Consider the following 25420-nt stretch of genomic DNA (forward strand, 5'->3'; position numbering starts at 1 on the left):
CAAAAGAAGACACTTCGCCGCAGGATGTATCGGATCCATGACCTGCAAGAGCACAACATAATGAAGGCCACAGTGAGAAACCTGGACAAAATTATACAGGACAGGATCCGGTTGTTTGAGGAAGAGGAGACCCTGGCATTCTTACGCGGAATCGCGACTGGCCCGGATATGTTCCGGAAGGTGAAGACAATAGGCGGAAACAGGCGAAGACTTGGGATTTACGAACTCGTGGACCCAGATGGGAATCGTGCCACAGGCGATTTGGAAAAGGCCGAATTACTGGCAAGGACCCACACGCCCTGGTCGCCTTGACCGAGAAGATTTGCCGTGGATTCGACAGGAGGAGTGCCACGATTGCGGTCAGTCTGGACTTCTCGAAGGCCTTCGACACAGTCTGGCACAGTGGAATCTTGACCCGCATCTCTTGGGAGTGGTAGAGAACTACCTTAGTGGCCGAGATCTCTCCGTGGTGGTAGGAGAAGCGACATCCCAGGAGAGACGTATTGCGGCAGGGGTGCCACAGGGATCTGTGCTGGGCCCTGTCGTATATAACATCTACTTGGCAGATATACCCGCACCGGCAGATGATGACCTGCTACTTATTTATGCGGATGACATACTCATAGCAGCCACACATCCGAGGGCCAAGGTGGCAGAGCGGCGATTGAACGCGTACCTCGAGGAGTTATCCGGCTATTTTGGGCAATGGCAGCTGGACTTGAATATTGATAAATGCCGTTCGATCATTTTCAAGGGCAGTAAGAGAGGACTATATCGAAATGCACGTCGGTATATACACGACATTAGGATCGGAGATGACCACATCCAGAGCACTGGAGTACTGAAATACCTAGGAGTAGTCTTCCAGGAGAATATGCGCTTTACGCGCCATGTGGATGAAGTCCTTCGAAAGGGTAGGGCTGCACTCCATTCGGTGCTTTGGTTGCTCGCCAGGAGAGGGGGCTTGAGCAAGAAGGTCAAACTGACGCTCTACAAACAGATTATCCGGCCTACTTTGGCATATGCATTTCCGGTTTGGTCCTCGATATCATCTCACCAGATGGAGAGAATCAGACTGCTGGAGAGAAGGATACTGGCATACTGCCTGGGTCTCAGGAAACATAGGACAGCCGATGGATATTTTAAGAGTCCAAGCTGCCGTGCGGTCTATGATGGCGCCTGCATGACTCGCATCGATGGCTTTATGACGGCACAAGCCATCGATCACCTCCTGGGATATCAGGAACACCCGAATCAGTTAGTCCGCGCCTGCCCAATGACACAGGAGTATTTTTCGCGACTTATGGAGACCGGCGGTCATCAGAGCCCCATGTGCCTTCCGCACTTGAGGCAGAATGATATGGTGTACGACGACGTCGGTAATATCCTACTGTACAATAGGAGGTATGGAATCTACGGATTCGATAGCTTGGTGTACAATAGGGATCAGTGGTTGGGCGTTAGACCCATCACATTGTGAATTATTTGTTTATTTTTGTTTCATTTCATTTTATTTTGTTTGTTTTCTTGTGCAGATATTTGTATATATCTTGTAAATAGTAGTATGTATGAATTGATTTTATTTTGTGTTTTGATTTTGATTTTGTTTTGTACATACGTTTTCTTAGGTTGTAGTGCCTTAGGATTAGTGTATTTTGGTTGAACAGAGAAGTTGAGGTCATCTCGGGGTTTACATCCCTTTCCCCGAGAATTTTTTTTTGATAACGATTGATGTCAATGCATTTATGAGTTTAGAAACGGGCTGGCCTTGCCACATAGTTTTAAGATAATGGTATGAATACGAATATATCCCTAGATAGATGTTTAACATGTTAGGGGAGGGCCTTGTGTCATTTAGATTTAAGATTGGAATATCACTGTTAGTATAAGAATAACTTGGGAAATAAAGAATGTAATGTTTCAGTTTGAGATTAAAATTTGTCCGAACTATCTTCGAGATTAAAATTTGTTGTCACTTCCACTTTCAGTTATCCGCTCTTGATGTTTACGCTTCGAGCACCAAAGACTCAATAATCGTAATAGTTGCCTTACGGAGCGATTCCCGATATTTATAGAAAAAATTTGGCGGGCTACAGTTTCCAATAAGGGTGTGTGCTGCGTATATGCTTCAACATTTGTATCTGTACACACGAAGTGTATACGAACAACCCCGAAGATGGATCGAAGCGTATGTGTATGTAGTAAATTCAGAGCGGATTTTGTATAAATATGAGGTATCGCAGCATGGTAAGTATTAGTTCTTGTGCATATCTTGTGAAGTGAATTTAATTTAAAAAGTGAAAAAATGACTGGTCGTGGTAAAGGTGGCAAAGGCTTGGGAAAAGGTGGCGCTAAACGTCATCGTAAAGTGTTGCGTGATAACATCCAAGGTATCACCAAGCCTGCAATCAGACGTTTGGCTCGTGATTGGTGCTTGAAGTGCAAACATCGTGAGCCAACAGTGAAAGTGATCTTCAAAGTTTGATAACAGATTTTAATCTCGGTAGAAGTGACTTTTTGACACCTTAGGTGCCGTTCGTGAGTAGTGGTAGTAGTCATCAGGGCTGCGCAAAGACATTATTTTGCCAAATTTGGTATCCTAAAATTTGCGAAGTGATAGTAGTCGCCAGTGCTGGCACAAAATCGACAGCTAGACCAGCGAAATGTGAATGTCCCTCTGGGGCATAATATACAAATAAAAGGCAGCAATTTGCTTGATTTTGAAAAATTGAATGATGGTTGTAATGAACTCGTTTTTAATTTGAATATGAACTCTTGTGAGAACAGATTTGGTGTTTTAGCTATGGCTGATGCTATAGATAAGAAGGAGACTGTTGTACAGCGTAAGGCAAGTGCCCCTACAAGCCGAAATAATGGAAGTGATTGTGCTAAGACTAACGATGATAGTGTAAACTTCGAGCAATGTTCGACTGACAGCAATCAATTTGTCGAGGCAAAGACCAAAAAGAAAAGAAAGAAGAAGAAGACAAGCAGCGGCAGTGAAGCTGAAGGCGACGCTGCGTATAAAATAATGCAGCTCCAGAGCAAAGTGGATGAGTATCAAAAAACAATAAAGGAACTACGGATGAAGTTAGATGAGTTGTGTGCAGCATCATTGCAGACAAGCACAAAGGGCGGCGCACTTATGGCACCTGTCACTAGCCACTTGACGTTGGCAAAACCAACAATAAAGGAAGCCATTACAAATCTACAACTACAAGAGATGGAGACTGACGATATTTCTGTGGGTAGTAGCAGTCTCAAGTCGGTCAAGGTAGCCGGAAACCTTGGCACTGCGTTTGGAAATGATGAGACAACATCAGCAAAAGTAACTAGCAAAGGGGCAGTGCCGAAGGGCTATAAGGAGATTCCAAATCAAGAGACACCCAAGATGAAGCACAATGTTTTGGCTGGTCAGAAGATGAGCGGGGCTGCCAATGAGCCAGAGAGGAATGAGACGATGCCTGAGAGAAGAAGGAATGGTAAGGTCAGCCCACCTATTATAAAAGTTTATAATGCTAATGTTAGGGAGCTTAATATGATATTGAGAACATTGTTGGGGCACGCCCTTTTTGTTGTGAAAATTAATAATAAGAATGTCTTGAGTCTACAGACGGTGTCCCTAGAGGATTATGATAAGGTTCGTAGGATGTTTGATGAGAGGAAATATAAGTATGTTACATACACACCGAAGGAGAGAAGACCATTTACCATGTTTGTAGCTGGGCTATCTGGTACATATGAGGTAGAGGACTTGCGAGTTTTCTTGGATAGCAAGGGGATGGACATTAAGGTGGAGAAAATAGTAAGACTTAGAGGAGATAGATGGATAGTACAGCTTAATGCAGTTTCTGATATTAAGGCGTTCTGTAGACTACAGTACATTTTAAATTGTAAGGTGGTGATTTCTAATTTCAAGAAGGAGGGGATTGTTCAGTGCTGGAATTGTCAAAGGTTTGGACACACATCACCGAACTGTCGCTTGGACTATCGTTGTGTGAAGTGTGGGCAGTCCCATGGGCCCGGGGGATGTGAGGTGCCATGTAGGGATGATAATGTAGAAGAGAACGTTACGACGGATCCGGATACGGGTGGGATAGTGCGGAAGGTAGGGCGTCCTGTTAGGTGTGCTAATTGTGATGTTGAGGGACACGTTGCTTGTGACCATAGTTGCCCCAAGAGGATAGAGATATTACGTAGATTTCAGGAAAGGAGAGAGGCTGATAGGAATGGTGGGCATGCCCGTAATGATGCTGCGGTTAAGATGAATGCTTCGAGTGCGGGTACGAGAGGAATGACCTTTGCGAATGCGGCCAAAGCTTCGGTTGTGGCTGGTGGGGCTGCAGGCAGACAGGAGATGGCTAGGTCTGAGTCACTCATGGGAAGGTTCGATGCGGAGTGTAAGAGGTTGTTTGGCCAGGGCTTTCTGCCATGTGTGCGCAGGATTGAGGCCATTAGAGGGGAATATCGTAGGCTGGCTAGTGATGACGATAAGAAGAGGGCGATGATGGGTTTTCTGCTTAGCTTTGGTGATGATGGACGGTTTTAGGTGTATTTTCGTCAATGTGAATTCGATGGTGGCCAGGAGTAAGAGGCATTTTCTTAAGATCTTTGTTGGGAAACATCGTCCTGATGTTTTGTTGATTGCTGAGCATAAGTTGTCTGATAGGCATTTGTTTGAATTGGGTGGTTATAAGGTTTTTAGACAGAATAGGACTGGTAGGAGAGGAGGGGGGACGGAGATATGCCTGAGGGATGGTATAAGGGGTGAGAGATTGGATGCTGATCTTCGGGGTATAGAGGGTACTATTGTGAGAGTCAGAAGGAGAAGTGGGGTGAGTATTGTTTTATGCTCACTGTATCTTAGGCCAGGGTTGATTATCGACATGGAGGATATGGATAGACTGGAGGGCGTTATAGGTTCCAATGAGGCGATTATTGGTGGGGATTTTAATGCCCGGCATGCCTATTGGGGGGATGATTTTACGGATACGAGGGGTAGGAGATTGAAGGAATGGTTGGATTTGAGCCCGGCATTGGTGTTGAGGCCTACTGACGGACCGACGACGAGCAGGTCGTACATTGATTTCTTCATCACGACGGTTGGGATTATGTTGAAGGACGGGCCAAATGGGTCACAGACTGTGAATGGACTTAAGACCCTAGACTATGACTCTGACCATAGGGCTGTCTGCATAGAGTTTACGCTTGGTGACCTGGAGAGTAGTGTACCGGTGCGGTATTTTCAGTTTGAGAGGATGGACGTCGGTATTTTTAATAATTGTCTCGTTGGTCTGATGGGGGATGCGTTTTTGCCTTTGGACAGGAATTGCACCATTGAGGAATTGGATGATGGTGTGGAGAGGCTCACTATGTCCATTAGGGGGGCTATGGAAAGGAGCATCCCGATGACTGGGGTGAAGGGAAGGGAATTGCCCGATTTGCCAGCGGATATTCTGTCGTTGATAGCGCAGAAGAAGGGCCTTAGGCGGAGACTCTACAGACTACACGGCCTCCAGGAGGCAGGTACGGTGAGGACTATGATAAGGTTACTTGACAAGATTATAAGGGAGAGGATATTTCTGTTTGAGGAGGAGAGATGCGTCCGGCTATTGGGCAAGATTGTGGCAGGGAATAATATGTATCGCAGTTTGAAGAGATTTACAGGTACGAAAGTAGGAAGGAGGATGGGTGACTTGACTGACTCTCAGGGGAGACGGGTTTATACTGATGACGGTAGGGCGGAGATTTTGGCCGACTCTTTCTCGAAGGCACAGGGCGCGGTTGATATGGAGGATCCCTTTGATGTGAGGGCTGGGTCTACGAGGCCTATGATGGATTTTGGGAATGGTATCACTGCTGATGGTGTTGTGGACGGTGGCGGTGATGTGCCTCCGTTGAGGATGGTGAGGAGTTCAGAGGTAGGTGCGATTCTCAGAAGACTCAACTGCAAGAGGAGTAGTGGAGGGGATGGCATCCCGAACTTTGTTATCAGGAAGATGGACCATAGGAGTTGGAACTATTTGGCGATTCTTTTTAATCAATGCATTAACATTGGCTACTTTCCGAGGGCTTGGAAAGAGTCTAGTGTTATTCCTATCCTTAAACCGGGGAAGGATCCGACAAGTCCGTCCTCTTATAGGCCCATCTCTCTGATATCGAGTTTGGGGAAATTGTTTGAGATTGTCATTTTGGAGCGTGTGAATGAGGCTATTGAGGAGAGTAGTGTCTTGGGGGAACATCAGTTTGGTTTTAGAGGAGGCACCTCTACGGTTCATGCGCTAGTGGTGCTAACATCTAAGGTGTCTGAGGGCTTTAGAAGACGCAGTGGTACGTTGGCAGTGGGTCTTGATTTTGAACGTGCGTTCGATACGGTGTGGCACAGGGGCCTCGTTACGAAGCTTGAGGGGTATGGTTTTGGACCTTTTTTGACGAGGATGGTGGCGGGTTATCTCCACGGTAGGAGCTTCCATGTGTTGATGGAGGGTGCGGTTTCTGAGTGTAGAGTGGTTACGACGGGGGTCCCGCAGGGGTCTGTGCTGGGACCTGTGCTCTACAATTTGTACTTGGCTGATATGCCTCTGCCTCAGGGGGGAGATTTGGCTATGGCTTACGCAGATGATATTGTGATAGCGGTTACCCACCCTAGGGCGGTGGTTTCTCAGAGGAGGATGGAGGACTACCTTGGGGAGCTGGTGCCTTATTTGGAGCGGTGGAGGCTGAGATTGAACCTGGGTAAATGTCGGTCCATAATGTTTAGATGTAGAGGCTTGGGACTTTTTAGGAATGTATGGCGTTTCTCTCCGTCGGTCAGGATAGGCGGTACGGTACTTGTTAACGATGATAACATCAGGTATTTGGGTGTTGTTTTGCAAGAGAACATGTCGTTTGTGAAACATGTAGATGAGGCGATAAGGAAGGGAAGGGCGGCTTATGCTATGCTGTATAGGACTATGAGTATGAGAGGAGGTCTTAGTAGGAGGGTCAAGATGATTATATACTCCCAGGTTGTTAGACCGACGATTTCGTATGCGTTCCCTGTCTGGTGTTTGGTGTCGTCTAGTCAAATGGAACGCATTCGCAGGTACGAGAGGAGGGTGTTTATCCACTGCTTTGGGGTCAAGGGAAGATTGATGGAGGAGGGGTACCGGGCTAGACCTTCGAATAGGACTGTCTATGATGAGTGCGGGATTGTGCGGATAGATGCTTACATGGCAGGACTGGCGATTAAATTTCATCGGGGTTGTGTGAGTCACCCAAATGGGAAGGTGAGAGCATGCTGTATCTCCAGGGAGCAGTATGATAGGATAAGGGAGACTAATGGTCATATGCCCCCGATTGGCTTGCTATTTCTTGATGAGGGGGGCTTGGTGTTTGATGATAGGGGGCGTGTGGTATTTTACCACAGGAGGTACCAGACGTATAATACAGATAGCCCTGTTTACAGCATGGTCCAATGATCTGACATTGGATTCTATGGAATTATATTTTTATTTTATTTTTGTATATACCTTTTTGTGCGATGAAATTTTTATTTTTTTTTATTTTTTCTGTTTTTGTATATATGTAAATATTTATAGTTTAAGTCTTAGGTTAAGTGAGAAAGGGTGCTCGGTTTTACCTAATTTTCCCGGGCTATTTATTGGATGGATAAATGGACTTTATTGTATAAGATGTCAGGTGTGCTGACCTTAAGAAACCTACTTTTAAATATGTAGTGTTATATTCTTAGATAAATGTAGAGATACATGTTAAGAAAATTTATAAAATAAGAGAAACATGAAATGTAAATTTAGATAAGAAAAGAAATGGAAATAAACTAAACTAAAGCATGGTAAGTATTAGTTCTTGTGCATATCTTGTGAAGTGAATTTAATTTAAAAAGTGAAAAAATGACTGGTCGTGGTAAAGGTGGCAAAGGCTTGGGAAAAGGTGGCGCTAAACGTCATCGTAATGTGTTGCGTGATAACATCCAAGGTATCACCAAGCCTGCAATCAGACGTTTGGCTCGTCGTGGCGGTGTAAAGCGTATCTCTGGATTGATTTACGAAGAAACCCGTGGTGTCCTGAAGGTGTTTTTGGAAAACGTTATTCGTGATGCTGTCACCTACACTGAACACGCTAAGCGTAAAACCGTCACCGCTATGGATGTCGTCTACGCTTTGAAGAGACAAGGCCGCACTTTGTACGGTTTCGGCGGTTAAACATTATCTTGACGCTATTTTGGAGAAAATTTTAAAAACTTTAAAACTAAAACAATCGGTCCTTTTCAGGACCACAAAACATATTTCAAAAAGAGATATTTCTTGTTATAAATTTTTACTAAAAAAAAAAAAAAATACATAAAATTTATTTGAAAATAAATATTACCATTTTTCAATTTGCCGTCGGCAAAAATGTAGCTTCTAAATATAATATACATACATACATGACGAAACTAAAACCGACGCCATTAGAACAATACGATGAAACGATGGTATACAACACTAAAAAGCATACATGCACACAGATACCAAAATGCACGCATATACTACCATTAAATGTTTCCTTTGCTTGGAGCTGCTAACTTTGTCACAAATGTACGAAGAGGGACGATCGTAGATACTTCGTTTCGATGTTTTGTTATTACATATGCCAATTTTTTTTAGCATCAGAAAATGAACAATGATTACCATGTGATATTCAAATGTAAAATAAATAGTTTTTACAGTACCCTAATGGTAACATTGATCCTATTAAATGCCGATAATCTTGAGTAGGGTCGATAAAACTAAATTCTTATTATGTTAATGTATGCAAAAAGGCGAAATGTTGATGCATGATAATTGATAACTGATAATTATGACATGTATATTAAAAGACCTGAAATAGTCGATAAGATGTAAACATATTTGAAAATGTTTACCTATAAACAATAGATGGCAGATTTTTTTTGTATTTACGCCTAAAACAGGATTGTTTAAGGAAATTTCGAATAACGAAATTGCTAGCAAATTACCAAATCCACTGAAAAAAAAAAATCGACCAAAAAATATTTTTTTTTAAATTTAACTACAATTAAAATTTTATTTATTATTTAAAACTATTTTTTAAGTAAATTTTCTTGATAAAATAAGGTTTGATATAGTTTTTTCTCTTTTAAAACAATTTTTGTCGTCCTGAAAAGGACGGATTGTTGTTGATTTATACGGTGGCCTGTATTTACATTTTTTCTTTGATGCTCGTAGATAATTTAAGCCTTCTTTTCGGTCTTCTTGGGCAAGAGAACAGCTTGGATGTTTGGCAATACACCACCTTGAGCAATGGTGACACCGGACAGCAATTTGTTCAATTCTTCGTCATTACGGATAGCCAATTGCAAGTGACGGGGGATAATTCTTGTCTTCTTGTTGTCACGAGCAGCGTTGCCAGCCAATTCAAGAACTTCAGCGGCCAAATACTCCATGACAGCAGCCAAGTAAACTGGAGCTCCGGCACCAACACGTTCAGCATAGTTGCCTTTGCGCAACAAACGATGGATACGACCGACGGGGAATTGAAGACCAGCACGGTTGGAACGGAACTTTGCCTTTCCCTTAACTTTGCCACCTTTACCACGACCAGACATTTTTAGTTATTTTTTTTAATTCACTTCACTTAGCACTGAAACACAAACGATATTAGTTCGCAGTTTTCAAGTTTTGATTTATTCCCATGTTATTTCAAATTTCTTTTACAAGTTGTGTCTTATAACTATCTTATTTCTAATACAATTTCTCTTAGCACTTATATCTATCTAAGAATATTCCTTCCATAAGAACTTAAATGTTTATACTGAAGTCCAGCCCATTTCCAACTTTCAATCCGAAGGTTTCCAAAACCCTAACTCAATATTCCAAAACCCAGGAAAGGGACAAAACCTAGGTCCATGAAAACTAAAGCTACTTAATACTATAGTAAACAAAAATCACAAAAGGTATTTACAAAAACAAAATAAAAGTAAAAACAAACCAAATACTTCACACAAAAGGTATATACAAAAACTAAACAAAACAATAATAACCCAGAGCATACTATGTACAACTATTTACAAGTCCCTGTCTACTGATCGGTGGCGTAGACCGTATCTCCAATGTCAAGACTCCCAAACCTTCTGTGGTAAAACAAAAGTTTACCATCACCATCATATAACATGCCGCTATCGGCCATAAGAGGAAGACATGTGGGGGGAAGGGCTTTCCCATCAACCTTTAATCGTTCAAATCTTTCCCCAGTGGGAAATAACTCTCGGACATGTCCGTTCGGGTGAGTTGGATAGCGCTGTAGGTGGCAGATAGATGATCCAACCATGAAGGCATCAATTCTGGGCATGCCGCCTTCTCTATAAACCCGACGATTCGAAGGCATCCTCATTTCCCCGCTCGCCGTCATATACCATCTCATATCGAGGGCGTATCGCAGCATATGGCGCTCAAAACGCCTCACACGTTCCATTTGCGCCGATGATATAAACGCCCATACAGGATGTGCGTACGAAAGGACCGGTCTAACAACCTGCTTATACATTATGAGCTTCACCCGGCTGCTCAATCCCCTCTTCCTCTAAAGAGGGACCCATATGCATGAAAAGCAGCCCTTGCCTTCTCCAATGTGTAGTCTATGTGGCGAGTGAAAGTAAATTCCTCCTGAAAGACCACTCCGAGGTATTTCATTATCTTCTCGTTCCTTATGAGCTGACCGTTCATTCTTATCTCAGGGACATAGCCACGAGCATTCTTGTAAAGATTCTTCCTCTTCCCTCTAAAAATGATCGAAGAGCATTTCTCAATATTAAGCCTAAGCTTCCATTCCCTGAAATACACTTCCAGTTTTCCAAGGTACAGTGACAAATTCCTGGCGGCCATCTTCGCCCTGGCATGGCAGGATGTCGCTAATATATCATCCGCATATATGACCAGAGTTTCCCCTGTCTCAGGCTCCGGAATATCTGCCAGGTACAAATTATACAATACCGGTCCCAGTACCGAACCCTGAGGGACTCCAGCCACAATCGCCCTATCCCTCGATGTCGCCTGCCCAATAGACACCGAAAAAGATCTCCTCTTGAGATAGCTGGAAATCATTACGCAAAGATGTTCATCGAAGCCGTAGGAATGTCTCATTTTCATAACAATACCCTCCTGCCATACCGTATCGAACGCTTTCTCAAAGTCCAATCCTACTGCTATAGTCGCACAACGGGCATTAAAACCATCCGTGACCTTGCTCGCGAGGGACAGGAGGGCATGTGTAGTCGAAGTCGCTCTTCTAAAACCAAATTGCGCGTCCTTAAGGATGGCATTATCCTCTATATGGTCATTCAACCTCTCCAGAATCACATTCTCGAGCAGTTTCGATACGTTGGACAGCAACGATATGGGCCTGTAACTGGCAGCAGCTGTCGGATCCTTACCCGGTTTAAGGATTGGGACAACCTTTGATCTCTTCCATAACCCTGGGAAATATCCCAGGTTAAGACAATGGTTGAAAAGGATGGTCAGGAACTCCCAGGTTGCCGCGTCCACCTTCCTCAGAATGAAGTTCGGAATACCATCAGTGCCCGAGCTTTTCTTGTTGTTCAGCCGTCTGATTATAGAACCTACCTCATTCGTCTTTAGTAGTTTCAATTGCCTTGGGACTCCCAGGGAGCCATCAGCTCTGATTTCCTCGCTGAACTCGACTATAGGTGTATGTGACGTCAAGTCTATGAATCCATCCTCATCATCGGTGGACCCTGCACGCTGCTGAATCTCCGAGAGCTTATCGGCCAAAGTCTCCGCCTTGGACTCCTCCGAGATCTGTGGTTCGCCGTTCGGCCCCATGAGATCTCCAATCTTTGTCCTTCTCTTGGCCGCACAAAGTCCCTTCAGCTTCTGAAACATATTACAACCTGGCCTGATGGCTCCTAATATCTCCAGTTTGGCCTCCTCTTCAAAAATGGCAATTCTTTGAGCAATTATATTGCCTAAGTTCCGAATAATCGCTCCCAGGGTATTAGCCTCCTGACGGTCAAGCAGCCGGTGTCGTCTTCTCCTGAGAGACTTCTTCTGTCTGATCAACTCCAGTATATCCTCTGGAAGGTCCCTCATTACTCCTCGGCAAGGTCTGAATCGCTTGATCGACTGGCTCATGGCCTCCTCAAAGGCTGAATTCATCCCGGCAATTGCGCCATCCACCTCCTCTATAGTGCAATTCCTATCTACAGGAAGTCTGTATCTATCTAGTCCCTGTGCCAGAACGCTATTAAGTCTCCTGATCTTGACAGACCTATAATCAAAAGCCTCTATTGGAGGGAGGGTCTGCAATCTGTCCAGTTCCACGTTCATCAGTACTGCCTCGTGATCTGAATCGTAGTCTAAGGTTGCCAAAAGGGTTGCCCCAGCTGGTCTAAGTCCGCTTGTAGTCATAAAAATGTCAATATATGACTCACAGGTCGCGCTACACCTTGTAGGTTCCGCCGTTGGCCAGATCTTAATCGTGGGACTTAACCTCATCCACTCCTTAAGTGTCCTACCGCTTCGATTGATGTCATTGCCACCCCAATCCGTGTGTTTGGCATTCAGGTCCCCTGCTAGCACCGCCTCACTCGGTCCTATAATGTCTAGCAGCCTATCGAGATCTCCAGTCCCCAGGGCAACATGCGGTGCACAATATAAAGATGCGAAGTAGACGAATCCACCATCTGTCCATACCTTAACGATAGTCCCCTCTAGCTCACCTAGGTCCGCAACACAGCACTCAGACCTTATATTTTCCTTCATAAATATCGCCGTCCCTCTTTTCCTACCAGACTTGTCCGTCCTGTAGCACCTATAACCTCTTAGTTCTAGCCGATTACATCTCCTCATCTCATGTTCCGCCACCATCAGAACATCCGGTCTATGTGTATCCACGAAAATCTTCAAGTAGTGTCTTCTGTGCAAGGACACTATGGAATTCACATTTATGAATATACACTTATATCTAGACATCAAGCTTCATAGACAACAAAAGCCCGTACAGCGCACGGGTCCTCTCTTCATCCGTCTGCAGCCTCCGGTAGGTCTCAGCATAGCTGCCGATCTTATTCAGACAAGTTATAAGGTCTCCGCCTAGAAGCCGTCTGCATTCCTCATCAAACATGTCCACGGCCCGATTGACTCCTGATCCTCCTTGTTGAGTCATTCCAGGCCCATTCGCCCGGGTTCCCCTTATAGCCTCTGCAAATGTCCTACCATCCGTGACCGAATGCGGATTTGTCCTATTCACTGAAACCGCGATAGGTGGTGCAATCGTACGTCTTGACCTCTTCTGAAGAATCTCCAGTCGTCTCGGGCAGTCTTTGGCACTCGCCACATGTCCATTGATCTTGCAGTTAATGCAATATACGGGAACTCCAATAGCGCGCACTATCTGCCCAGTCGTCGGATCCGCTGTTATCACCTCTTCGGTGTTGTTCTCTCTATCGGGGATTTGGCATTTCTCTGGTCCATGCGAGCCACCACACTTCACACACCGGTACGTCATCTGACAGTTCGAGGATACATGTCCATATCGTTGGCAATTACGGCATTGGGTGAGACCCTTCATCTTATTCTTCTTGATCTCAACGCGTCAGTGAAGAATATAGCGTATACCCATAAAGGCCCTGATGTCCGAGTCATTTCCTAGTTGGACGATCCATCTGCCTCCCGCTAGTTTAATTATTCTCTTTAAGTCCAGTTCAATGTCAAGACTCTCGAGAATAGCCTTCAAATCATCCTCCTCGTATGTTTCCGATAGCCCACGTATCAGATGTGTACTGGGTTTGGACTCTTTTGGAGTGTAAGTATAATAATTCAAATTCATATCCTTTAACAAAACCAAAGTTCTCTCATGATCCTCCACCTTAGACAGCTGGAGACCTACCACATTCCTATTAATCAGTCTAAGACCAAACAAACCATGACCCAGGTGCCTAGACAATCTGTCAGTCAATTCCTTCGGATTGCTCCCATATATCTTAATAACTGGTGGGCTGGACTTACCTTTGACCTTATTCTGCATGCTGCCCCGAGGGTTTCTTCCAGCTGCTCCGTTTGTAGGATTGCGTATGCTCGGTTGAGCGCCTGTAGCAACTTTCTGCATCAATTTTGGAATGGCTCCAGTCGAACTGCCGGTGGACCCCTTGGGTACTGTTCCTGTGCCGGCACCTGTTGCTGCTGTTTTCATGCACGCATTCAACGCTGTGTCAAGGTTTGCAGCTACCTTGACCGACTTGAGACTTAAACCTGGCATTTCTTCAGTCTCCATTTGTTGGACCTGACCGGTATTAACGTTAATAGTCGAGGTTCCAGTTGATGGTAGTTGGTTGGTGTCTGTTGTGACGAAACTATTGCTTTCTTTCGATGCTGCTGCCCTTAATACGGCAATTTGCTGTTCTAGGTTTTTAATTGTTTTATAACAATCATCGACGGTGAGCTGAAGCCTGAGGATTTGATATGCAGCATCACCCTCATCTTCACTGCCACTGCTAGTTTTCTTTTTCTTCCTCTTTTTCTTCGTTTTTGCCTCAGTAAGTTGGCTTCCATCAGTCGAATATTGATCCAAATTAACCTTTCCACCAATAGCTACAGACCAATCATCCTTAGTTTCTGGTCTAACATGGGCGCCCGTCTTATGACGCCCCATATTTACATTGTCTTCGTTCGGTTCAGCCATTGCCAAAACGCCAAATCTACTGTTGTCACCAGTCGAACTCATTCCACCAGTGGGTAAATCATAATTCAATTGCAGAAATTTATGCGTATTCTCGCCTTCTATTCGATTCTCACGTCCCAGAGGGACATGCGTATTTCGCTGACTTGAGTGTGCCAGCACTGGCGACTACTCCCGCTTCTCAAAATTCGATATACCAAAAGTCTTTCAAAAGTCTATTTGCGCAACACTTGCGACTACTATTAATTCTCAAAGTTAGTACTTATAGACACGTAAAGTCACTTAAAATTGAGATTGGATATGTTATCAAACACTTTTTTTTTTTTTTTTTCTCACTTTCCGCTTTCGTTGTTGTCACTTCGAGCACCAAACACAGAATTGATATCTGTTCTTCGATCTAATGATTCGTATTAGTTCGCAGCATGAACTGCAGTATTTATACTTTCGGATCCATCGTGTAGCTAAATTTAGAGGGTTGTTTTCGTAAACATAGCGACTGTTTTCGTCTACCTGAATATCTTGTGCATGAAATGGTTTAAATATTCCGAGTAAGCCATCAAACACACAAAATCGTGAACAGTGTTAAAAGTGTTTGTGTGACTTAAAAAAAAAACCAAGTGAAAATGCCTCCAAAAGCCAGTGGTAAAGCAGCAAAGAAGGCCGGCAAAGCCCAAAAGAACATCACTAAGGGTGACAAGACCAAGAGACGCACCAAGCGTAAGGAGAGTTATGCTATCTACATTTACAAAGTGTTGAAGCAAGTCCATCCCGATACTGGTATCTCCTCAAAGGCCATGAGCATCATGAACAGTTTCGTCAACGATATCTTTGAACGTATCGCCGCCGAAGCCTCCCGTTTGGCTCACTACAACAAGCGTTCCACCATCACCAGTCGGGAAATCCAAACTGCCGTCCGTCTATTATTGCCCGGTGAGTTGGCTAAGCACGCTGTCAGTGAAGGTACCAAAGCCGTTACTAAGTACACCAGCTCCAAGTAAATGGCATACTTATTTCGTCGTACAATATTTTCCCTACAACATCAAAGGCCCTTTTCAGGGCCACAAAATAAATTAAAAAAGAGACTTAATTCGTTATTCAACTAACATTAATTTATATTTACAAATTTAAAGAAAAAATATATCTACCACTCACCCTCACATTGCCCTTATTACTTTTTTAAAATAAAATATGTATACTACCCATACTCTAATATTGCCCTCCTTGCTTAGCACCATCTACATCTACAGTAGTATGATCAACACATATTGCTCTTATGCTCAAACACTCGGTATGCAACGTTGTATTGATGTTCGAGTATATGTGAGCGTGTGTGTTGATACTAAATTTTTTAGGGATGTATACTAGTATGTTAGCGTGAAATGGTGTAGAGATGTATATGTGGACTTATGCGTTTGTACGCGAGATCTATGGGTAGGTATGCTCGTAAAGAATGAAATAGGTATGCTAAGTGCGATTTTTGAAGGGAATATTGTACGCCACTCTCTTATTGGTTAGGTATGCTAAATGAGATTTTCTTTAACATTAAGTGATTTTCATAATTCTTAGTAATTGCTTTGGTTTATGACCCTAAGTGAAACAGTTAATCCAGTTGCGGAAAAAATCCCATTTAACATGTGATTACTTAAATTTCCTTAAAGGGTAATTTATTCCCATATTAGGTAACAATGGTATTAAAAGATTTCAACAGATGTTTTACAGCTACGAAAAGGGCTGTGATTAGCTTTTCCCTTAAAATTAACATAGTATTTATTAGGTAATTAAAAAATTGTTTGAGTTCAATTTGGTCTCTTTTTAAAAATTTTTTTGTAGCCCTGAAAAGGGCTGTTAGATATACTGCTTTCGAATATCGAAAATAATCATTTTGACATGATAAGTAATTTTGCATGGAAAAATTACTTCTTAGCGGCGGTCTTCTTGGCAGCTGGCTTCTTTGCTGCGGCAGCCTTTTTGGGCTTGGCAGCGGTGGTTTTTGCCTTGGGTGCCTTTGGTTTAGTGGCTGATGCTTTGGCGGCTGTTTTTGCGGGTTTAGCTTTAACTGTACCTGTCTTTTTGGCAGTTTTAGCCTTGGCCTTTTCGGTCTTCTTCTTCTCGGCGGTCTTTTTAGCAGCGGAAGGCTTCTTTGCAGCGGCTTTCTTTTCACCGGCTGCCTTTTTGGGTGCTGCTGCCTTCTTTTTCTTATCACCGGCTGGGGCCTTCTTCTTCTTTTCAGCGCTCTTTGCTTTAGGTTCCTTCGAGGCAGATGGGGACAATTTGAATGAACCGGAGGCACCCTTACCTTTAGTTTGGATCAATTTTCCACTAGCAACAGCGCTCTTCAAGTACTTCTTGATGAATGGGGCCAATTTTACAGCATCAACTTTGTATGTGCTGGCCAAGTATTTCTTGATGGCAGGCAATGAGGAACCACCACGTTCTTTCAATGTTTTGATGGCAGCATCGACCATTTGTTGGGTTGGTGGATGGCTTGGGGCAGCAGAGGGTTTCTTTGCCTTGGCAGCGGCTTTCTTAGGTGCCTTTTTCTCAACAGCGGCGACTGGAGATGCGGTGGCTTCAACAACGGCGGCGTCAGACATGATTTCACTTATATTTTTCTTTTTAAACACACTTTAACACTTTGTAAATATACACTCACTACTGGTGTACGCTGATTGGTTGAAAATATGGTTTCAACCTTTAGACTAGTGATGGCTGGGTACATCGAAATTATGAGAAGTACATAGTAGTCAACTACGAAATTTTGCGAAACGTTGTGTGGAAGCGAATAAAAATTTTTACAAAAGTTTTCACAGAATTATTCATTTTACGATGAGATAGTAACAATTTCTTTTTATTTTTTATACAATTCTTCTAGTAGAGATATCCAGCTAATCATTAAAGAAAATCCGAGTTAATTATCTTTAAGCGTTACCGAGTTATAAGGGTTTGAGTTGAAAGTTTATAAAAATGTTATGATAAAATTGTAACTAAATTATAAAAATTTTCCAATTTTTATTGAAAATTGGTTTTGATAAAAATTTAGTATGGAATCTTGATATGTTTTCTTGAAAGAAGTGTAAAAAAAAGTGAAAATTTGGATGATTTTCATAGTGAAATAATCGATTTTATTATGTAGTCTATGACAGTTAAATTCACCATATTGGCGTATTTTCCATGAATAAAAGTTTTTCTGCAAATTAATTTGAAAGCTCTAATGTAAAAATGTTTTAGGAAAATTTTATCATAAAATATTATAGAAATGATAGATTTCTATTAAAATGTTACATAATTTGTAAAAAGTGTACGTTTGTTACGAAAAGTCTAAAATATTACGATGCTATGTTATACCAACGTCGTTGGCTATGCAAAATGTGCGGTGAGCTCTATTGCATTTATTATAAAATATTTTTTTCTATATAAAGTGGACTTGAAACTAAATAAAAAATTTAAAAATGTAAATTCTAAACAATGTATTGTTGCAATTACAAATTTAAAAAAAAATATTTTTTTTTTTTTGGAAATTAAACACAAATTGAAAAATGCCCTTGTCTAAGCAAGCAAATGTAGAACAGTTGCATACCGAACGAAATCTATTTCCCTTTAATAATTTAAAATATTAAAATACTATTTTATTCTTTTTAAAACAGTTTTTAGAATAGCAAAAAATATCATTTGTTTAAAAATAATAAAAAATACATAAAAAATGTATATTCAATGTATCTAAATTATCTATTTAAGGTTAAAATTCTCTCGAATGTATTGGCCTGGCTGTTTTTATCTTCATTCATTCTTGTTATGTAGCTACTACGAAAAATCAAATTTTGCAAAAAGAATAACAGCAAATATACTGTTGCTAATAGAAAATAAAAATTTTCAATTTAACATAAAAAGTAAATTAAATAATTTTTTTTTTAAAAAAAGTTTTTGATTTCGCTCCATGTTTTGAAACCCAATATTACCAAAAGTAAAACGCATAGAAAAGAAAAATTTTTTTAATATAAATAGTGTATTTTTCCATCCCCAAAAAAAGACTATATTTATTTATTTTAATAAAAATAAAAAGGTGTAAGTTTTGAATAAATTTTTTTCTCTTTTTTATAAAAATATTGTGGTCCTGAAAAGGACCGATTGTTTTTGTAAAAAAAAGTTGGCTTTTAAAATGTCAATAATTTAAGCACGTTCTCCACGAATACGTCTGGCCAATTGGATATCCTTGGGCATGATGGTGACACGCTTGGCATGGATGGCACACAAGTTGGTATCTTCGAAGAGACCGACCAAGTAGGCTTCGCTAGCTTCTTGCAAGGCCATGACAGCAGAGCTCTGGAAACGCAAGTCAGTCTTGAAATCTTGGGCAATTTCACGAACCAAACGTTGGAAAGGCAATTTGCGGATCAACAACTCAGTACTCTTCTGGTAGCGACGGATTTCACGCAAAGCAACGGTACCAGGGCGGAAACGATGTGGCTTCTTAACACCACCGGTGGCTGGTGCGCTCTTACGAGCAGCTTTGGTAGCCAATTGCTTACGAGGGGCTTTGCCACCAGTAGATTTACGGGCAGTTTGCTTAGTACGAGCCATTTTTCACTAGAGGTTTTTAGTTCACTTCACGATATGCACACAAACACTGTTAACACTGTAATAGTTGCCTTACGTGTACTTGTCTTTTATTTTTCCATATAATTCATTATTACAATGTATGTAAATCACACTTAAATCTATTGTCTATATATATTTATATATATCCCTTATCCTCTAAGCACTTATGTCTATCTAGAGATGTATTATTCTATTTACTAGTATACTTTGGCAAAGGCCAGTCCGTTCAGTTTTTAATAAATATTTAGCAATAAGCCCTACTCATCATTTTCATATGCCTCGGAAAAATGGAATAAAAAAACCGAGATCTCCAACTCATCTTTCTCCCTTCTACCTACATACTACCTAAAACAAATATATGTCTACTATTTACAAATAACGCCAAACAAAACAGAAAAAACAAAACAAACAATCCATCGCATGTAAACAAACAGAAATATAAACTATTTACAAAATCATGAATGAAACAAAATAATAAATATAATAAATAATAAAAATAATAAAGAAAATATGCTTTCCCCGCTATCTCACTGTGCAGTGTTGTACACCATGTTATCAAGGCCATATTCGCCGTATCTTCGGTGATAAAAGAGTAATCTATCCTCCCGGTCAAATGCTAGACCCTTTTCAATCAATCCCAGCATACACATAGGCGTGAGATGACCTCTATTATCAAGGATATTCTGCAGCTCTTCCGCTGCCAACTCGCAATTTCTGACCAAGTCATTCACATGGCCCTGGCATTTCGACAGGTGGCTAACTGCAGAACCGAACATGAATACGTCAATGCGCGGCAATCCTCCCTCCCGGTAGATCTCCCTACATGAAGGTCTCTTATAGGAGCCGGTGATGTCCAGCCTTCCTTTAATCTCGAGGCAGTAAGCCAGCATCTTCCTCTCGAGGACTCTGATTCGCTCCATCTGATGGGAACTGATGGTATACCATGCCGGGAATCCGTACGTCATCGTGGGTCTTATCACCTGTCTATATAAGGCAGTCTTCACCTTTCTGCTCAGCCCTCCTCTCTTCGACAACAGACCTCTGAAGTTGGCCAAGGCAGCCCATCCCTTTCTAAGTACGTAGTCCACATGTTTTATGAAGGACATGTCCTCCTGAAACATGATACCCAAGTACTTAATCGTGCTGGTACTGCCTATGGTCTCTCCATTGATTGTTATCCTTGGAACATATGAACGGGCATTCCTATATACACTGCCCCTTTTCCCTTTGAAAATGATCGCCTGGCATTTTGGAACATTCAGTCGCAGCCTCCATTGCGTGAAATATTCTCCCAGTCTCTCCAGGTATCTCGTAAGATTCTTCTCGGCTGTCTTCGCCCTGGCATTTGTTGCAGCCACGATTATATCATCGGCATATATTATTACTGTCTCATCGCTCTCCGGCCTTGGCAAGTCTGCCAGATATAGGTTATATAAGACAGGGCCGAGCACCGAACCCTGTGGCACTCCTGCCTTAACGTCTCTGTCAGCAGATCTGGTTTCTCCAATTTCAACAGTGAAGCTTCTACTGCTCAGGTAGTCGCGTGTCAGCCTGGATAGACATGGATTAAATCCATGGGTACCTTCCATCTTCTGCAGTATTCCTTCTTGCCACACAGTGTCGAAGGCCTTCTCAAAATCCAAGCTGACAGCTACTGTGGCCCTCTTCCTGTTGAGTCCTCTGCTTATCTTGTCCACCAGAGACATGAGTGCGTGACCGGTGGGTAAACCTCTCCTAAATCCAAACTGCGCATGAGACAGTATTTCTTTATCCTCTATATGCTCGTTTATTCTCTCCAGAACGAATATTTCAAACATCTTACCCAGATTGGAAAGCAAGGATATTGGTCGATATCCTTCGGGACGAGTGGGATCTTTCCCCGGTTTCAATATCGGTATCACCCTGGACCTCTTCCATTTCTCAGGGAAATAACCCAGATTTAGACAGTGATTAAATAGCGTTGCAAGGTGCCTCCATGACCTCTCGCCAGCCCTTCTCAGGACATAGTTGGGAATCTCATCTTCTCCCGAGCTCTTCTTATTATTCAGGCGTCTAAGTACCGCTCCTATGTCCCCTGGTTTCACCAGTCTCATCGGCAAAGGGCTGGCTCCAGGTAGCATATTCCCGTTCGCAAGGTGGGAATCTCCAAATGTCGTCATTGGGCGGTAAATCTCCTCTCTTGTAACGCCATCATCGTCTCGTAATCCTGAATTTCCTTGTATCTTTGAAAATGTTTCCGCCAGTGTCTCGGCTTTCTCCATGTCAGCTAAAATCGTCCTTCCAGTATCGTCAACCAGTTGCCCTATCTCCTTCCTCCTTCGGGAGCCAGTGAAAGCATGTATTTTCCGATACATATTGTTGTCTGGTTTTATCCCGTTCAGTTGTCTTACAAAGAGGTCATCCTCGAATAATTTTATTCTCTCTCTTATTATAGTGTCTAAATTTCTGACCACTGCCCTGATGGTCATTGCCTCCTGTACATCTACCAGTCTATGCATCCTTCTCCTCAAGGTCTTCTTCTGCGAAATAAGATTCAAGATGTCACCGGGTAACTCTCGCATTAAACCATTCCTGGGCTTAAACTTCCGGATACTTTCCTCCATTGCAGATTTGAAGGCCACTGTTACACCCTCCACAGCGGCATCTATCTCCTCCGTGTTTACGTTGCGATCATCCGGCAACGCACATGTCGCCAGTTCAGCAGCAAGCCTGGCATTGAATGCCTGCGTTCTAATTGTGGTATAGTCATACATCTCTGTAGGTGTCCTCGTGGCCAGCGTCTCCATCTCAGCATCGAGCTGAACAGCCATATGATCTGACTCGAAATCCAGCGTCCGAAGACCGCCTTCGCTCCTTTCGATCTCTGTCCTCTCTATCCCGACTGTCGTCAAGAAGAAATCTATATATGAGCGGGATTGCGCGGCAATTCTTGTCGGTCCCGCCGTTCTTCTCTGTACTAGTATGGTTTCGCGCTCCAACCACCTCGCCAATGTCCTGCCACTGCCATTATCAGTATGATCTCCCCATTGCACATGTCTGGCATTCAGGTCTGCCCCTATGATCGCCTCGTCTGCACCTATAAGACCCTTCAAGGCCTCCAATTCTGCCATCCTCAGTGTATCCAGTGGCCTCAGGTATAGAGACGCTATAATAAATCCTCTTCCATTGACTGTACTCACCCTGACTACAGTATTTTCTATCCTGCCTAGGTCCGCCGATATCCTCTCACCTCTTATTCCCTCCCTCATAAAAATAGCGGTGCCACCACCGCCTCCGCCTGTCCTATTTCCTATAAAGGATCTATATCCTTTAAAACATATCCTATTCCTACTAGTCAATCTATAGTGCATATAGTGTCTCTTACATCTGGACACCAGCGAGTTCGCATTAATAAAGATGCACTTATAGGTCATTATCTGTCCATCACTAGAGTCGCTATAAGCCCTACCATGGCGCGTGTCCTCTCTTCATCGGTCTTCAATCTCCTGTAGTCAGCAAGATAACCGCCAACCTTGTTAAATATAGTGAGGAAGTCCCCGCCTAGAAGTCTCTCACATTCTCCATCGAAGAACCTCATGGTGTGTGTCACGGTTCCTGTAATATCCGTAGCAGTCGCTGGGGATGCACCACCGTCCGTCGACCTGTTCCTTACTGCGCCCGCATAGGAAACAGTACTATTATTCTTTGGTATAGCCTTCGTCGCACCCACTGATGAGGCGGTATTTCGCGATAATGGGATCTCAACAGTCGTAGGTGCCACACCAGCATGTGGCGCCATATTAACAACGACCTTTCGATTTCCGGTTCTTCCTTCCAATATCCTCCGGCGGACCGGGCACTATTTCGAACTAGCCACGTGGCCCTCGTTCCCACAGTTCACACACTTTACTGGGTGCTCCACTATCTTCACAACTTGGCCTGTCTCAGGATCTGTCTTCAGCACCTCTTTCTCCTGTTCCTTATTGGGAACTGCACATTTTCCTGGGCCATGGTCGCCTCCGCATTTAACGCAGCGGTATGGCATACTGCAATTGGTAGATGCATGCCCGAATCTCTGGCAATTTCTGCATTGCGTTATGCCTTTCTTCCTGTACCTACCTATCGAGACCCTACAGTTAAGGAGGTATCGTAGTTTCCTAAATGCGCCGATGTCAGATTCCCTATCCAGCTGCACTATCCACCTGTCATTAAATGCCTTAATAATGTTGACTACCTTCAGATTCAGTTTTCTCTCCTCAATGAACTCCCTGAGGTCATCCACGTCATACGTGTCTGAGAGTCCTCTCACTACAAGCGAATATGGCCTTAAAATCCTAGGCGTAAACGTAAAAAATGAGATCTTCTCCCTCTCAAGGTATTGTTTGACCATGGTATGGTCTTGAACCGTGCCTACCATCAAACCTATCATGTTTCTATTTACAATATTAAGTGTGAATATGCTGTGACCTAACAGCCCTGTAATCTCCTTCGTGAAGTTCTTAATATTAACATTGTATATTTTTATCATAGGTGGACTGGCCTTACCTTTATCCTCGTTACTCTTCGTATTCATATTATGATCCTTCGTGGACTTCTTTGCTGTCTGTTTCGGAATTGCTCCAGTACTTCTTCTAGACGGCACCTTGATGAAACCAGCTTCACCATCCATTTGCTGTTCGGCATTCACAGCCTCTTCATTGTCCCGCTGCACGGCAGTAGCAGCTTCTTCCTCCATCGGAGTTACTTGGCTATTCTCCGGTATATCAGTGCTACGGCTTCCCACTGACACATCACCATTAATTAAATTAGAATCAACATTCCAGTCATCCTTCTTAGTATTATTGGGCTGATATGAATCTGCTGTTGCCCACTCTCTCGGCAGTTGTAGATTAACACGGACTTCCTTGCCCGCTAGGTCTTTCATGAGGCTGTTTAACTTTGCTTCCAGATCATCTACTCGCTTTTCCGCGTGCAATCTTTTTGCATCTGCTTCCACAAACTTCTCCGTGGTCATCTTGAGATTCGTATTAAGAACCTCGATTTGCTTATTTTGTTCTCTTATTTTTGCTTCATATCTTATGTTATTATAATGATAATCCTTTTCAGTGGATTTTCTCTTCTCAGATTTGCGTGCTATTTCGTTGCCAGCAATAATATTTGAGTCATTAGCCACTACTTCGCTTAATTTCTCCATCTTCGTGTTTTGACCGCCTCCTATGCGATTTTCAAAATCGATAGGGACGTCATCTGATAGTTTTTGTAAAAATTCTAGCACTGATGCCTACTCTTGCTTCTCAAGTTTTAAAGGCACCAAAATGCAAATTATTGTCCTTTGCGCAGCACTGGTGCCTACTATTTCTTCTCACTTACGGCACTTAAGAAATTCCAATTTCGTTTCAGTTTGAGATTCTGTGTTTAGTGTTCATTGTGATAACATCAATAGCGGAGGAAACAAGTTTGATAATAAATTTTAATCTCTTGGTGAAAGTGACCTTTGAGTTTTGTTAAGTGCAACCAGTGAGAAGAAATAGTAGTCGTCAGTGCTGCGCAGAAAGTTTGATTTGCCAGTTTGATCACTCGAAATTTTGAGAATCAAGAGAAGGCGCCAGTGCTGGAACTTCCTTCGAATAAGTTGGATGACGTACCTCAAAACTATGGGGATCGCATAGGAGGCAGGGGAACTGATCTAATTGAGAATTTGCGCACTGTAGTTGCAAATGCTTCAAATATTGTCGTCAGAGACAATTTTCTGATCCCGACTGAAAAGAATATCAGCATGAGGCCTATGCTATTGACTATGGCAAATAATAAAGGCCCATTGAATGGTGTTGCTGGTGATAAAGCCAGCAATTTTGGTGATTGCACAACGGCACATATTAACATTGATGGAAGAAAAATATTGAGCGCTACCTCTCGATCATTGAGTGCAACCTCCAGCCAGTCATTCAATGATGGCAAGGCGATGACTGCCTTTACAACTAATGTCGATGATGCTACAAAATCCGATGGAGCCGGTTTCACATCTGATGATATCCCGATTGTCTTGAGCCATAGATATAGAAAGCGCAAGATGAAAAAAGCCCAACGGGATGGTGATTCACCCACTGAAGGCAAGAAGCTGTATCAAATCCTTAAAGAGCTGCAAGATACA

General features: G+C 42.7%; 3 protein-coding genes across 3 annotated transcripts; 1 reads left to right on the top strand and 2 right to left on the bottom strand.

Annotated features, from left to right (window-relative positions):
* Nucleotides 1-2305: 2305 nt before the first annotated feature.
* Nucleotides 2306-8272, top strand: LOC131995791 (histone H4-like). The gene is made up of 2 exons (XM_059364891.1): nt 2306-2423; nt 7921-8272. Exons 1-2 carry the CDS (start codon nt 2306-2308, stop codon nt 8202-8204), a joined length of 402 nt encoding a protein of 133 aa, XP_059220874.1. The 3' UTR covers nt 8205-8272.
* A 6832-nt stretch (nt 8273-15104) lies between these two features.
* Nucleotides 15105-17288, bottom strand: LOC131996170 (histone H1-like). Its single transcript, XM_059365624.1, has 2 exons — nt 16620-17288; nt 15105-15155 (listed from the first exon to the last, which is right to left on the bottom strand). The coding sequence occupies exons 1-2, from the start codon at nt 17286-17288 to the stop codon at nt 15105-15107; spliced, it is 720 nt and encodes a 239-aa protein (XP_059221607.1).
* Nucleotides 17289-18861: 1573 nt separating this feature from the next.
* LOC131995787 (histone H3) lies at nt 18862-19272 on the bottom strand. Its single transcript, XM_059364887.1, has one exon. It carries the CDS (start codon nt 19270-19272, stop codon nt 18862-18864), a length of 411 nt encoding a protein of 136 aa, XP_059220870.1.
* Between the last annotated feature and the right edge of the window lie 6148 nt (nt 19273-25420).

This window comes from Stomoxys calcitrans, chromosome 3, assembly GCF_963082655.1.
Source record: "Stomoxys calcitrans chromosome 3, idStoCalc2.1, whole genome shotgun sequence".
In the NCBI taxonomy this organism is placed as follows: Eukaryota; Metazoa; Arthropoda; class Insecta; order Diptera; family Muscidae; genus Stomoxys; species Stomoxys calcitrans.

Bases quoted from the DNA above. Each gene is read 5' to 3' on its own strand.
- LOC131996170 (XM_059365624.1), bottom strand. From the start codon at position 17,288: ATGTCTGACGCCGCCGTTGTTGAAGCCACCGCATCTCCAGTCGCCGCT. The intron at 15,156-16,619 runs GCTAAGAAGTAA...CTCTAAATTTAG, and splicing joins CAGCTGCCAAGAAGACCGCC to CTACACGATGGATCCGAAAG.
- LOC131995791 (XM_059364891.1), top strand. From the start codon at position 2,306: ATGACTGGTCGTGGTAAAGGTGGCAAAGGCTTGGGAAAAGGTGGCGCT. The intron at 2,424-7,920 runs GTGATTGGTGCT...AAGGTGGCAAAG, and splicing joins TGCAATCAGACGTTTGGCTC to GCTTGGGAAAAGGTGGCGCT.
- LOC131995787 (XM_059364887.1), bottom strand. From the start codon at position 19,272: ATGGCTCGTACTAAGCAAACTGCCCGTAAATCTACTGGTGGCAAAGCC.